This window comes from Anopheles gambiae, chromosome 2 (genome assembly GCF_943734735.2).
Source record: "Anopheles gambiae chromosome 2, idAnoGambNW_F1_1, whole genome shotgun sequence".
Classification (NCBI taxonomy): Eukaryota; Metazoa; Arthropoda; class Insecta; order Diptera; family Culicidae; genus Anopheles; species Anopheles gambiae.
Window position 1 is genome coordinate 90,255,052 of NC_064601.1, and position 12,911 is coordinate 90,267,962.

Here is a 12,911-nt window from a genome sequence, read left to right on the forward strand (position 1 = left end):
TCTAACAACACACAAACAAAAACGGTACGCACCAAAAGCAACGCGTGCGGCGGTAAAAACTCGCGCTGGCGGTGCATAAATTATCGATGCAAATATTTCACTGTCAAATTTTGGATTTAATGAGCGCATTATTAGTGGAAGCATTATATTTTACGCTTATCTTACAGCCTGGCCACTTCCACTCCTCCCTTCATACTGGGCCATGCAAAACCGGCGACACCACGTGGATCGAATCGGATGGAGAAAGTTTTTTGTTGTTGTCGTTTGGCTTTGTTTGTCTCGTCCTTTTTTTTTGTTTATAAAGCGACCATACACTCGGACGCGAACGAGATGGGTAGTATATTTGTGCGCCACTCTTTAAAAACACCATGATACGGGCAACGGTGACAACACAGCAGCTAAGTTTGCATTGTTAGATTCATGACCAAAGATAGAGACACTTCGACCGTTCCTTGTACCAGTACCCGAGCACAATGGTAAGAAAAAGGTTCTGTTCCCCTCCGTAGCAGCGGCAGCAATGGTTGACACCGAATTTACAATGAGCAGACACAGCGTGTGTGTGTGAGTGTGAATGTGGGGGGAAAATCCTAGCTTTTCGGAATAATAACAATGTGTAATTTGCATCCCGGACTGGCTGGCGACGGCGACACCGACCGTACCAGCCACCAGTTGACAAAGCAGCTCATATATTTCATAACTCGCGGTCCCTCCTGTACCTCCCCCCCCGGGCACGATGTGTGGCCGGCTCCTAATCCAGTCCATAAATTGTCACCATCGCCGCTTCCTTGCCTTTCATCCCGCACGCGAGGATGCCACGTATCATTTCCTTGGGAGCGTACGCCGACCCAAAACGGCGCCAACAACGGCACCGCCGAAGAAGGTGCGCCCGTCGCTCGTCGGAGCGGTACATCATATTCATACCGACCAGCGGCGGCGTGTAAAGGTATTGAATAATTTGTTTTGAATTTTTTGCCAAGCAACACCCGGTTCCGGTACCGACACTTGAATTATTCAAATGATGCTCTTATTTGTCGCTGGTGTAAGGGAATTGTTTGTTTTCCGTGCAGGGGAGTTATGGTTGCACCGGAAAGACTTGTCGCTCTAGCTGAAACATGCTCGCAGGAGATCGCACCATTGGCGGAGTTGCCACTTTCCCGTCCGATCGTCGCGATCGATGTCTTGCGTTTGCATTTTTCCGTAGAATCTTCCCGATCCTGGCCCGTACGCGCTCCGTCAATCCACAGTCACGCACGTGCACCTCTTCAATGCGGTTGTTTTCGAGCAAAACTTGCATCAACTTGTCGCCACCCTCGGGACTAATCGGTACGCAGTTGAGCGAAACCTTCCGCAGCGTCGCGTGGAAGCTGAGCAGTTGTATAACCTGCAGCGCGAAAATGGGAAACTTATATTGATGGTGGAGGACTTCCAAAACCCGAACACCTACCCGAAACGATCCCTCCACGCCCAGTGGGCAGCCGGTAAAGTTAAGCTCGCTCAGTTGCGCTCGACCTTTGATGGCACAGCCAAGAATTAGCACGCCTGCCTCACCGATCGGGTTGTAGGAAAGGTTCAGCTTGTCAAGCTTGCCCTGGTAGATGCTCAGCCCGGGGCAAAGCTGATCAAGCTCGGGCGCATCGAGCCGGTTGTTGGAGAGGTCAAGCTGCTTAAGCGTTGGGTCGAAGCGGCTCAGGAAGCGTCCTAAAGGGCCGCCGCAACCCTCGCCTAGATGGCAGTGTGTGAGGCGTATCGTTTCCAGGCCGAGGGGCGTCAGCGATTCCAGCAGAGCTTTCAGTTTGGATGCATCCAGCCGTGTGTGGGAGAGGTTAAATTTTTTCAACTTTACCAACTTTTGAAGTCCCCTGAAAGATGGAGAACAAACATGGAATTTTTCTCCGTACAGAAGGTTTCATTGTGTGGTAACACTTACATTCCAAGCTGCTCGATGTCCGTTTGGGAACAGTGAGAGTAACGGGTTTGGTACGCCTTGTTCCAATGCTTCACACCAAACACCAACGACAGGGAGGTCAAATTTACGAGATGCCCCAGCACCGCCAGTGACCCATGGTGGCAGAGATCGGCCGGAGCATTGCGAATCGTGTACGCTTCGTAGTCTTCCAGCGGTTCTACCATCGCATACGGGCGTAGCTGCTGCATGACCAGATTGTTCACGAACGGTGCTGCCCGTTTGATTGTGTCCTCCAAACCCTCAAGCTCCCAGTACACCGGATCCTGCTGTTCAATCATGCGGGACAGCTTGAGCTCGACTCCGTGCTGCTTCCAGAACCGGCGCGGTGTAAGATGATCGTGCTCGTAGTAAGAAAGGGGTTCATCGGCGTAACACCAAACCACCCGTCGCCAGTAATTTTCGCTCTGCAAACAGTCACAATACGTTCATCTACTCCACCTTTATTGATACTTTTCCTCCCCTTTTGACTTACCTCAAGGTCAACAATCTTCAGCAGCGGAAGCTCGGTGCTCAGCAGACATCCAAACTCACGCACCTGGCAGCAGCTGAGTGCAGCCGGCTCCGGACCACCGTCGTACCGGGCGACCAGAAACTGCACCACAATCGTTGACAATCTCGGCGGCACGACACCTTCACCGTGGTCGTTTATCACGGGCCGGGCGAGTGCGTCAAACCGGCGACACTGGTTCACACCCCCGAAGGTGACCAGCTCCACGAACAGCTTGCGGGTGGTTTCACTCGCGAGCTGTTGCGTCTGCCAGGACGGTGCCCACGTGCGGAGGGCATTGGAAAGCTGCCGGTCGAACGGTACCATCAGGCGGGGCAGCTGCCTCCAGGCCGCTGACAGCTGCAGCAGATTTGTGTCCGACATTTTGTTGAAGGTTGTTGTTGGCACTTTCTCTTTCTCTTTTTGGGTGTTGGAGGTGGAAACGCTTGATGGAGGGAGATGTATTTAGATTTTGTTGTGCAGGAGCATGCCTGCTGAACTGTGAAATTCCTGGATGCAAAGAGATAAAAAGCGAAGGCAACTATGATGAAGATAGTATTAAACGAATACAAGTTTCAGATGGACGCAATAAGGATGATGATTCCAGGAAAAGTGCACTAAAGCTTGCCTATTTTTTGCTAAACTCCTGAAACTCATAATCTGTCCATCATTAGGCCGATGAACTTCAGTTTCGCGTAGTATAATACGCATATTTTGTTCAAGGATCAATTCATCTCTTTTAGCGACACCATTCGCCACTCAAACCAAGCTCTGCCCTCTACCCTCTCACACAGAGGTCAACGTTATCCAGTGGAGGAGAGTTAATTTTAAAGCATATTTTTATGATGGTCATAAAGCAAACTTTTTGCTGTGGTTGTTGCTGCCTGTTGTTGCCCGATGCACGGTGGTGTGCGTCGTAAAGTGCGAGATTTTTTAATTAATTTTTCAATTTCACCATCACCATCAACAAAGTGGTGTGGAGGAGGTGGTTGGGAAACGGCACGCAAACGAACGCTTGAGAGGAGCACTGTGAGTTGCATTGAAACGTTTCGCGATTGGTCCGTGAAGGTGATGATGATAATGGACAATTTGTGATGCTTTGCGATGAAAAGGAAATTATAGAAAAAAGAGGTTTTACTAAGAAAAGTATTGGAAGGAACTTTGAATATAAATTGAAATATTAATGTTAACTTTAAGTTATTATTTTTAAAACTGTTCAAATGTAGGGTTAGGGAAATATTTCTATAAATGTGTGAGATTAGTAGGATAGTGCTTTAGTACATAGTAGGTTAATTATCCACTAGAGGGCGCTGTGATTGTACATTGAGACAATGCGAAATGTCTCGCATTAGTAAGATTGACTAATTAAACTCTTATTTAGTGAGAAAGAAATAAAATGCAAATAAAAGCCTTTGAGCAATATAAAACTAAGACGAAAATCAGTCATTTTGTGTACCCCAGTACTCATAACAGCTTGCTTCATTTTCCGTTGTGCACTTGGCAAAAATGGTTATTTATTTGACTTTTAACCTTATTCCCAGCACTCGGTATACTCTTTCTCAGTTTGCTACCACTTAGTAAGCGTGAAATTTATTTAGCTTATTGCAGAAGAAGCACAAGCTGCTGGCAACTCTTTGGTAGGATTTCCATCCCGGCGCCCACCAGTGCTGCACCTTTTTGGCTTATGTTTTTCTTGAGTTACAGCAGCGCAAAATGGCATCCCACACCATGCTCTTGTACCATAATAGAAACGATGATTCAACAAATGATTTCTGGCTGACTGCAAAACGACTGCATCAGCAGCGGCAAGCGCGTGCCGGACACAGTGCCGTGATCGTCGTCACCACCACCGTCGTGTACGACAGGTAAGTGGATAGTGATGATAACGAAAGGTTCTTCCTTTCACCAGCGGGCTGCAAAGCTTGCCTTAAAACGATGATGCTACGGCGTTTGCTGCTGAGCGGTGCAAATTCTCTTGCAGCGCCAGCGAATGATTCACACACCACCGTCCATTCCCCTGTCTAACGGTCGAGATTAATTGAGATGTACATACCTGTTCGTGCCGGCGAAAAGAGTCATCTCGCTGATGCTGCTACAACAACCATTAGGGGCGGCTGGCCCCACGGGAAAACAAACCATCCCGGAATGGAATAAATCAGGACGTGGCTGTGGCGGAGCACCATTCCAGCCTACCATTCCGCAAGGGATTAGTAGTACCCTGCCGGGAGGGTCTTTACGAGTGAAGTGGTGCCGACGGGGGTAAGTGGCCGTCGTGAGATGGCCAGAAATTATCACGAGCAGTCTTGAGAAGTTAAGATCACACTTAAGCAAATCTGTTGCCACCGTCGTAACTCCTTTTACCCTCATCCCGGGGTCCGGGAAGCATTAGGGGTGTCGGACGTCTGGCTAGGACGCCAGTTTTGACGCTAATGTTTACCGTTTTAAATGCAGCCAAATGGCGCACCGGGAGTAGTGTAAGGTCGGTGGCAGCTCTCATCGTTTTCGAGTCATTCTAGGGCGCTGCATGTGCTGTGTTGTAGCAAACTGGAAGCGTCTATCGTCTAGGCATCGTAGGCAATGCTGTCTTTACAAACTGTTGGCAGAACCGTAGCAGAGTGTGCACTAGCCGTAGTTAGGGAGGTGCAAACGCGATGCCTCTACTGGAACGGGCACTTGAAACGCAAAATATTGTAATTTATGAACACAATTATTATGGATTATAATCATTATCCGGGTGAATATAAAATGAAGAGTAATGATGATGATGATGATGATGATGATGGTAGTAGTGTTGTTGCTCCCTGGCACTTTATTTAGCATTCAGCGCACTGGAAGCAAATTTAGGGAGCTTTTACCCCTAGTCTTGATGATCCCGTTCCCGTTTTTTGAAGTGGATACTGTCCCGGAAAATCACTGCTTTCCATTTTCAATTCGTTTTCCATTTTTCATCCAAATGTCATCCTTGCGGAGGATAACAGTACAACACTTGTGCGCTCATTACGTACAGTACGGCTAGTTCGGGAATGATCAGCGTGATGAAGCGCAAGTGTGGAAAAGTGTAAAAGGATTGTAAAAGGATGATTTTTGCAGTTTTTGTTAGCATGTAATCGATGTCTGCCTTTGACAGAGTAATTTAATTGAAATGGTATTTATTGAGTTCAAGAAAAGCGTATGCATGTTTATTGAAAAGTTAATGCTAGTTGATAAGCAGTGCGATATTAATAACTACACCGTAAGTATCAAAAACTCAGAAAAAAGAAAATATATATATTGCCTACATTTAGGCGTACTTTACACGACCCAACCGGAGCTCAAGGGGACAAGCTGTGGAATTTCGAAAATAATTCAAAGTCGGGTTTTAAACTATTCATATTCTCTGAAGTATTTATTTAGAATTACGAAAATGAAACCAGATTTCTCCGAAACTAATATGCTTCAGCGTGTCCTCTTCCCCACCAGCACCTTATTTCCGTAGATTATCTGCAATTTTCCGCGGCACGCCTGCTTTACAAACCATAGCTCAGTTTTATATTATGTTAAAATGCTGGAACTGCTAGAATGCTTCAAAGCTTCCACCGTTTCACAGTTCCTAGCTGAATCAAACCATGTCCAGCTTTGTTTGTTTCGCTCGGTCCAGCCGGTCGGTGGCCCATTTCTCAATCACCTCCGGAAGGTACCTCACCCGAGACAGGAAATGAGAAAAGGGCTGGAACTCGGCACAATCATACGGAAAACCCCGTGGACCCGAATGCGCTTCCCCGCCAGCGTTCGGGAAATCACCAATGCTTCCCGGGGTCTCGAGCTATTCCGTTATTTGGTGGGTGGCTTTCGAAACGAAATTTCTCAAATTGTTCGCCCAACCTCCTTCAAACTCGCCTTTGTCAAACAGCGTACGCTCGTGCGTCTGTGCTGCGGTTGCAAAGGATGAGTTGAAGTGGAATTTATCCTCCGCTTTCACCAAAAACACGAAACAATACCCTCCTCCCCCATGCCCCTGTCCGTCGGAGCTCTCAGCCTCCGACATCATGCAGCTCTAGCAAATGGGGTCCTTGAACGTCCACGGTCCCGTCTCCCTTCTGCTCCCAACTGCCGAATGGTGGTAACATTTTATTCGGGGTAAAAATCGTCCCTCCCCTTTTTCCACGGTCCAGCGCACGTAACAAATCCATAACAGCACCCCGTAAATCCTGTCCTATCCCCACAAAATATCCAACACTGGATGGAGTGGAGTGGAGCGGTGCAAACCTCTAGACCGAACTTAATTGACAGCAACACACAGCAATGCATTGCCAACGGATGCGGGGAACTTCTTCTGCTTTCTCTCTCCCATTACCCTGTAAAAGGGATCCATCCGTCCCTGTGGTAGCCGGCGCTGGACATTGTTTGGTTTTTGGATTATAAAATTGTAAATCAAAGCTCACACGCCCGATTCCGGTTTTACGCCCGAGCCGGGCTCGGGCGATGGGATGGGCGTATGGGCGAGTCCAGCTGTCGTCAGAAATGTCTGTCTGAATCGGGCCTTTGGTGGAGTTGGAGAGGCAACATGAGCAACAGGCAACCAGAAGCAGACAGGGCAGACGGGACAGAATTCCACCAGAAAGTAATACCCGAATGGAAAACCGAACGGAAAATGTGGGGATGGTTTTACTGTGGGGGAAGAATTCATACGATTTTTGTTTGTGCTCTACTGCACCGGAATTGGGAGAGAGTGGATCCGGTTACTCCCAAGTGTTTGCATAAAAATGAAACAAAGGGAATTCCGCATTATAATGAATATTTTATAAATAAACAGCAGTAAAGCAGTAAAAAAGAAATAATAATAAAGATAACAATAAAAGCAATAATCATAGTAATATTATTATTATGAATAATAATAATGATAATAATAATAATAATAATAATAATAATAATAATAATAATAATAATAATAATAATAATAATAATAATAATAATAATAATAATAATAATAATAATAATAATAATAATATTAAAAATAATAATAATAATAATAATAATAATAATAATGATAATAATAACAATAATGATACTAATAATTATAATAATAAAAATAATAATAATGATAATAATAATAATAATAATAATAATAATAATAATAATAATAATAATAATAATAATAATAATAATAATAATAATAATAATAATAATAATAAAAATAATAATAATATTGAAAATAATAATAATAATAAAAATAATAATAATAATAAATTAAACTTCTTCTTCTTCTTCTTTGGCACAACAACCGTTGTCGGTCAAGGCCTGCTATCCAGTGGTGGAGTGAACTTGGCTTTCTTTGACTAATTGTTACCATAGCAGGATATTCAGTCCTACGTATGGGGGCACGGTCTATTCGGGGCTTGAACCAATGACGGGCATGTTGTTAAAGTCGTACGAGTTGACGACTGTACCACCAGACCGGCAGACAATTAAACTAATTAATTTAAATTAGTTTATTTAAAAGACCTTTCAGATAGTAAGTACTTTATATGCCAAATTCTATAGAAATTACTGCCTTTTCCGGCATATAAAAAAATATAAATAATACAAGCCATAGCAATGCTACACTTGTATGCAGACGAATAATTTAAGTTTAAAATAAAAGTCACGATGCCGCTTTGCTGGTCGTACCCTGTTCGTTTTATTAAATCAGCTGATGCAAAGGGCATGCAAGAACAAACCCAGCGCAAAAGGCTGCTCGTCTTAAAATAGAATAAAATGTATCGAACACAGTGCGCGTTCCCGCTCGTCAACCAATTGGAGCAATCCTTCTCGCTGGGCGTACTTTCGCCGACACAACATTAAACTTTTTGGCGGCCCTTGCCAACTGGCAATAAGCGCAAAAGCTACACACACCGTCTAACCCTGCGGGGCGTTACGATGCGCACTTGCACACCAACGCGATACCTAAATTGTCCCCCACTGTCTCCCTCCACCATGGTTTCCGCACGTTCCCTGGTATTTTGTGCGCACAGGAAGCGGTACGGTACCGCAGCACGGCACGGAAGGAAACACTATTTTTCGCTCTACCCTGTCCGGTTAAATCCCAGTCCCTTCTACCAGCAGCAGGAACAATCTGGCTCGCGCCATGGAATTGAATTAGTTGCAAGTGGGTAGCTTTTTTTTTGTTTTGTTTGCACACAAAAACACACAGCGAGCGACCGACTGCAACTGTAGAAAATGAAACAGTGTGAATAGTGGGTTGGCTACGGATAGAAAAATCGCCCAGCGCTGGCACTAAACATTAGTCGTTTCGGCGCTGCGCTGCGTGTCACCCGAAAAAGCTGTTTCCATTTGTTTGGCTTAAAGAAAGCGAGAGCGCAAGCGGTAGACCCGAGCCAGGAAAAGATCGCCCGGCTTGATCGAGCTAGACAGGGGTGGGGCGGGTGGCTAGATGGAAAGTCAAAACGATCCCAGCGCACCGGAAAAGCTGAGCCAAGTCGCCGACCGCGAACGGTACAGCACGGTGAACGTAAACGAAAACGACCACCCACCACGCCGTGGGGTGCAGCGATTTTTCGCGTGCAGCCAGGTCATTAGCAAAAGGGCCGCTTGCACTGTCCCGCGGTGTTTCATTGTTTAATTTTCTATTTTAGCAAAAATCATAAATTTGACACTTTGCTACGTAGTGTCTGCACAGCCCGCGGGAGAGAGCAGGAGAGAGAGTGGTACAGATTTGTCCCGTTTGAGTTCGCTTTTGCGTCCGTCCGTCCGTCGACGACAATGAAGAAACTAGCCCAAACACACACACAAACACACTATGACAGTGTAGGAATAGTTGGGTGGGAAAACTAGTGTTTTCTTCCCTCTTTTTTCTTCGTCAAGTTGGTTTTGCAAACTTACCCATGAAGAAGCGCCGTAGAACTGGGCAAGAATAGTGCCAGCAAAATCCATTTGCATTAGCGACCACACAGCCGCTCACACCAAGGGCGAACGAGCGAAACAGCGATTTTTTGTTGCTGCAGCAGCGAAAGGTTCGCTTCCGGTCTTTTGTGTTAGTCAGCGACTTAGTGTTGGGCTTGGAAGGGTTTTTTTTTGGTGGTGTGACGGTTGATTCTTCATTCCAACATTTGTGGAGGTTTTATGTGTGTGTGTGTGTGTTTTGTCTCCCTTCATTCGACTAGCATTGCCCACTCCGTTTGTGAAAGATAGTAGACACACTTACTGCTTTGTTTTTTTTTTGTGTGTCATTTCCGCGTGGCATTAAGCGCCAACGCGACACACAACAGCAGCCGCAACGCTGCTTGGGTAGATAAAAAAGACATTCAGGATATGGCGCGAATAAAATACGGACCCAAACACACACACACATACACACATACTAGTGCAGCCTGAAAGTGGGACGCAGGAACAGGATTAACCCAGTGCAGCACGAAAAACGGTACCGAAATGCGTGGCACAAACTGCTGGCGCGTGGAGCCACCCTGGAAAACGCGTGCGAACGAGCAACTGGCACATCAAAGTGCAGTCGGCAAAGTAACGCGATGGTGGTTTTTAGTGGCCGGGCGGGCTCGGAAAAGGTCGGTCTGCTGGCTTTCGCGTGGGTTTAAAAAGTGCATTTGAGCGAAACCGGTCACCGGTTGGGATGGTGCAGGATGGTGTGAGCGTATTTTGGCTTTTTTTTTTCGATGGAAGAAGGGCTTGTAGGTAAAGTTGTAGTGTTGCTTTAAAGTTTGGTCGAGTGGAATAAAGGGACATACCATTGTTGAGTAGAATAGAGGCGCTGTTAATTTAATTACAGGGGTTTCTACTCTTCGTACATGTACTTGAGGTGAATTTAAACGATTGCAAGTGGAAAGCTTAGCGCTAGTTGTATATTGATTATGTTCATGGAAATAAACGCCGAAATATACAAAAAAACAATAATTTATGTCCATTTTGTATTGGTTGAAAAATCATCCACTGATTTGAGTGATCTTTATTGATAATTTAAGTACGATTCGTTTCCGGTAGAGAGTGTTCCAGGCAGTGTATAGTATACATTGAAACGAAATTGCGAAAGAATTAGTGAGTAAATAGTGAAATAATGTTATGAACACCAAGCTAACACCGTATCTTAATTTCATATTTTTTCTGAAATCTTAACCATTCTGAAATAATGATTAGTAAGCTTATTAATAAATACTAACGATCGATTCGATCATCAAGCAAGACCTCCAGTGTTTATCGGCAGATGGCGCTACAAACACAATTAAGCCCGAATCGCCCGATGTATTCCGACTGTGGCTGGGGTTATGTGCGTCTCTTTCTCTACACCTGGTACAATTTAACATAAATATAGCGTAAATATAGCGTTTGTTTTAGTTTACGTCGTATCAACTCAAGTAGAAAGAAAGAGCCTGTTGTAATGTTAAAAACAATGCGTCTTCAGTGGCATTGCAATTATCCACTACTAATAGTAACTAAAATATCCCACTTTTTCTGTCAGAAGAATTCTTTCATAGGGTTTGCGTTGCGTTCACTCAAAAACGATACACTTTCCATTAATTTATAAGCTATTCAAAATAAATATTCTAATTTTGCTGAAAAACCAATCCATACCTTCATCACTGTACCAAAACACTGTGCATCCAACATACTAGTGGGATAGTTTTTTCTACCTTGCCTGACCTATTCCAATGTTGTCTTTTACTACCGCCATACTTTTTTTGTGATCCTTACATGACCCTTCGGAAAACTTTCCCCCATTTTGCTCCGCCCGATGACGCAGAAGTTGCAACCGAGGGAAAATGCAAATATAACCTCATTTGTATTGTTTCTAGCTTACGGGAGCGAAGCACCTCCTTTCGGGGCAGAGCATCTTTCCCTGCCCGCGAGGAGCAAGTCTCCAGTTGGGATGTTTTTGTTTGAAAATTGTCCAACAAAAAAAAACTGCTAAACTATACACAAAAAGTATGCAAAATTGAGAACGTAAAGCGCAAAGCAAAACACTGTCACCGCGAGGTTAGCGCGGCGGCGGACGGTCCTTAGTGGCGATGTAAGTGGCTTGTGTAAGTTGGTGTCGCAACAGCAAAATGGAAAAGTTGCTTCACACACTTCAATCCGCACAATTTGTTCGGTGGTGTGCACGTGTGTGTGTGTGTGTGTGTGTGTGTGTGTGTGTGTGTGTGTCTGTGTGTTTGAAAGTATTGTTGCTTCTCTTCATTTGTTGTGCATTTGCTGGTGCTCTGCAAAAAGTGGTCCGAGGGTGGTACACTCAAAGAAACACTTTCAGGGTGGTAGTGGTGTGCTAGTAACTGTTTCACTTTTTTTTTGTTACGGATGACCTTTTCGGTCGGTGCAGTAAAGTCGATGAGCCAGACGCGGAAAGACATTTGCATTGTAGCTGTGTGTGTTTGGTGGGCAAAGTGTTGTTCTTGGTAGAATAAAAGAGGACTTATATGGGCGAGAAAAGGATGAAAGTCGAATAATTATGTCATATGTAAGCATTATGGGCTTTCGATACTAATTCTTAGGAATAAAATATGTCTTGAAGTAATTTTAAAAACATAAGATGCTATACAAATTCTGTTTACTTGCATTACATGTTCAGGTTTTTAAGAATTAAATCGTTCGCCGTTCAATCTGTTAGAATGATCTTTGTATCTATCTTAAAACCACCAGGCGGCCCCATCCAAAAGATCACCGAGTAGCTGAATAATTTTATAATATTCGTTATATTTTTCACATTTTGAAGTGATATATTAATTAAATTAAATGAATAATTTAGATAAATCAAATACACGCTAAACCGTGCGCATGTCGTTCATTTTTGCTAGAATAGGCAATATTATTTCACAAAAACGCAATGAAAGAACTTCTATATTCTCATTACAACTCGTACTTAGACCGAAAACTCCAACTTACCTTAATAACTAAACTGAACTGAAAGTACTGCGGAAGAAACCGCTGAGATAAAGTTGTACGTCGAATTTGTGGAAAACGTTCGGGGACGGTTTAACATTAAGCCAGTGCACAAAGAAACCGTTGGTAGAAAACGAAGCAATAGCCGTACAGTAAGTGTGAGAGTAAGTTTAGAAGAAGAAAAATGCAACCACGTACGTAACAACGGCTACTAGAGGGGGTGGGAGGGAAAAAGTTTGAGCCTTTATTTTCCGGCTATTGCCACATCCATCACACGGCAGGCCAAATGCTTTCCCGAAACGAACCGAAAGGCAACCCTTTGGGCACGTTTATGCGTGTATGTGCGAGTGTGTATGTGTCTGTGCAGTCCAAAAGCTCCCGAATGAGTGACGTGCAGCACACACCACCTTCTCTTCTGCTTCAGTTTCACACCCTCTGGTTTTTAGACCATACACACACTTAGTCGTAGTTGCATCAAGATGCCAAACTCCAGTAAGAGAGAAAGAGAGACAAGCCCGTTCGCTTAGTTTTTCCCGGTTTGGTTTCTCGTGGTACAAAACTTTGTGGCAAAACAAAACGCTTTTGGCGGGGTGTGGTAGA

The 12,911-nt window shown here is 44.5% G+C and overlaps 1 protein-coding gene across 1 annotated transcript; it reads right to left on the bottom strand.

Annotated features, from left to right (window-relative positions):
• Positions 1–583: 583 nt before the first annotated feature.
• LOC1276474 (uncharacterized) lies at positions 584–2,983 on the bottom strand. Its single transcript, XM_315821.3, has 4 exons — positions 2,439–2,983; positions 1,928–2,370; positions 1,445–1,859; positions 584–1,381 (listed from the first exon to the last, which is right to left on the bottom strand). Exons 1-4 carry the CDS (start codon positions 2,835–2,837, stop codon positions 1,073–1,075), a joined length of 1,566 nt encoding a protein of 521 aa, XP_315821.3. The 5' UTR covers positions 2,838–2,983; the 3' UTR covers positions 584–1,072.
• Between the last annotated feature and the right edge of the window lie 9,928 nt (positions 2,984–12,911).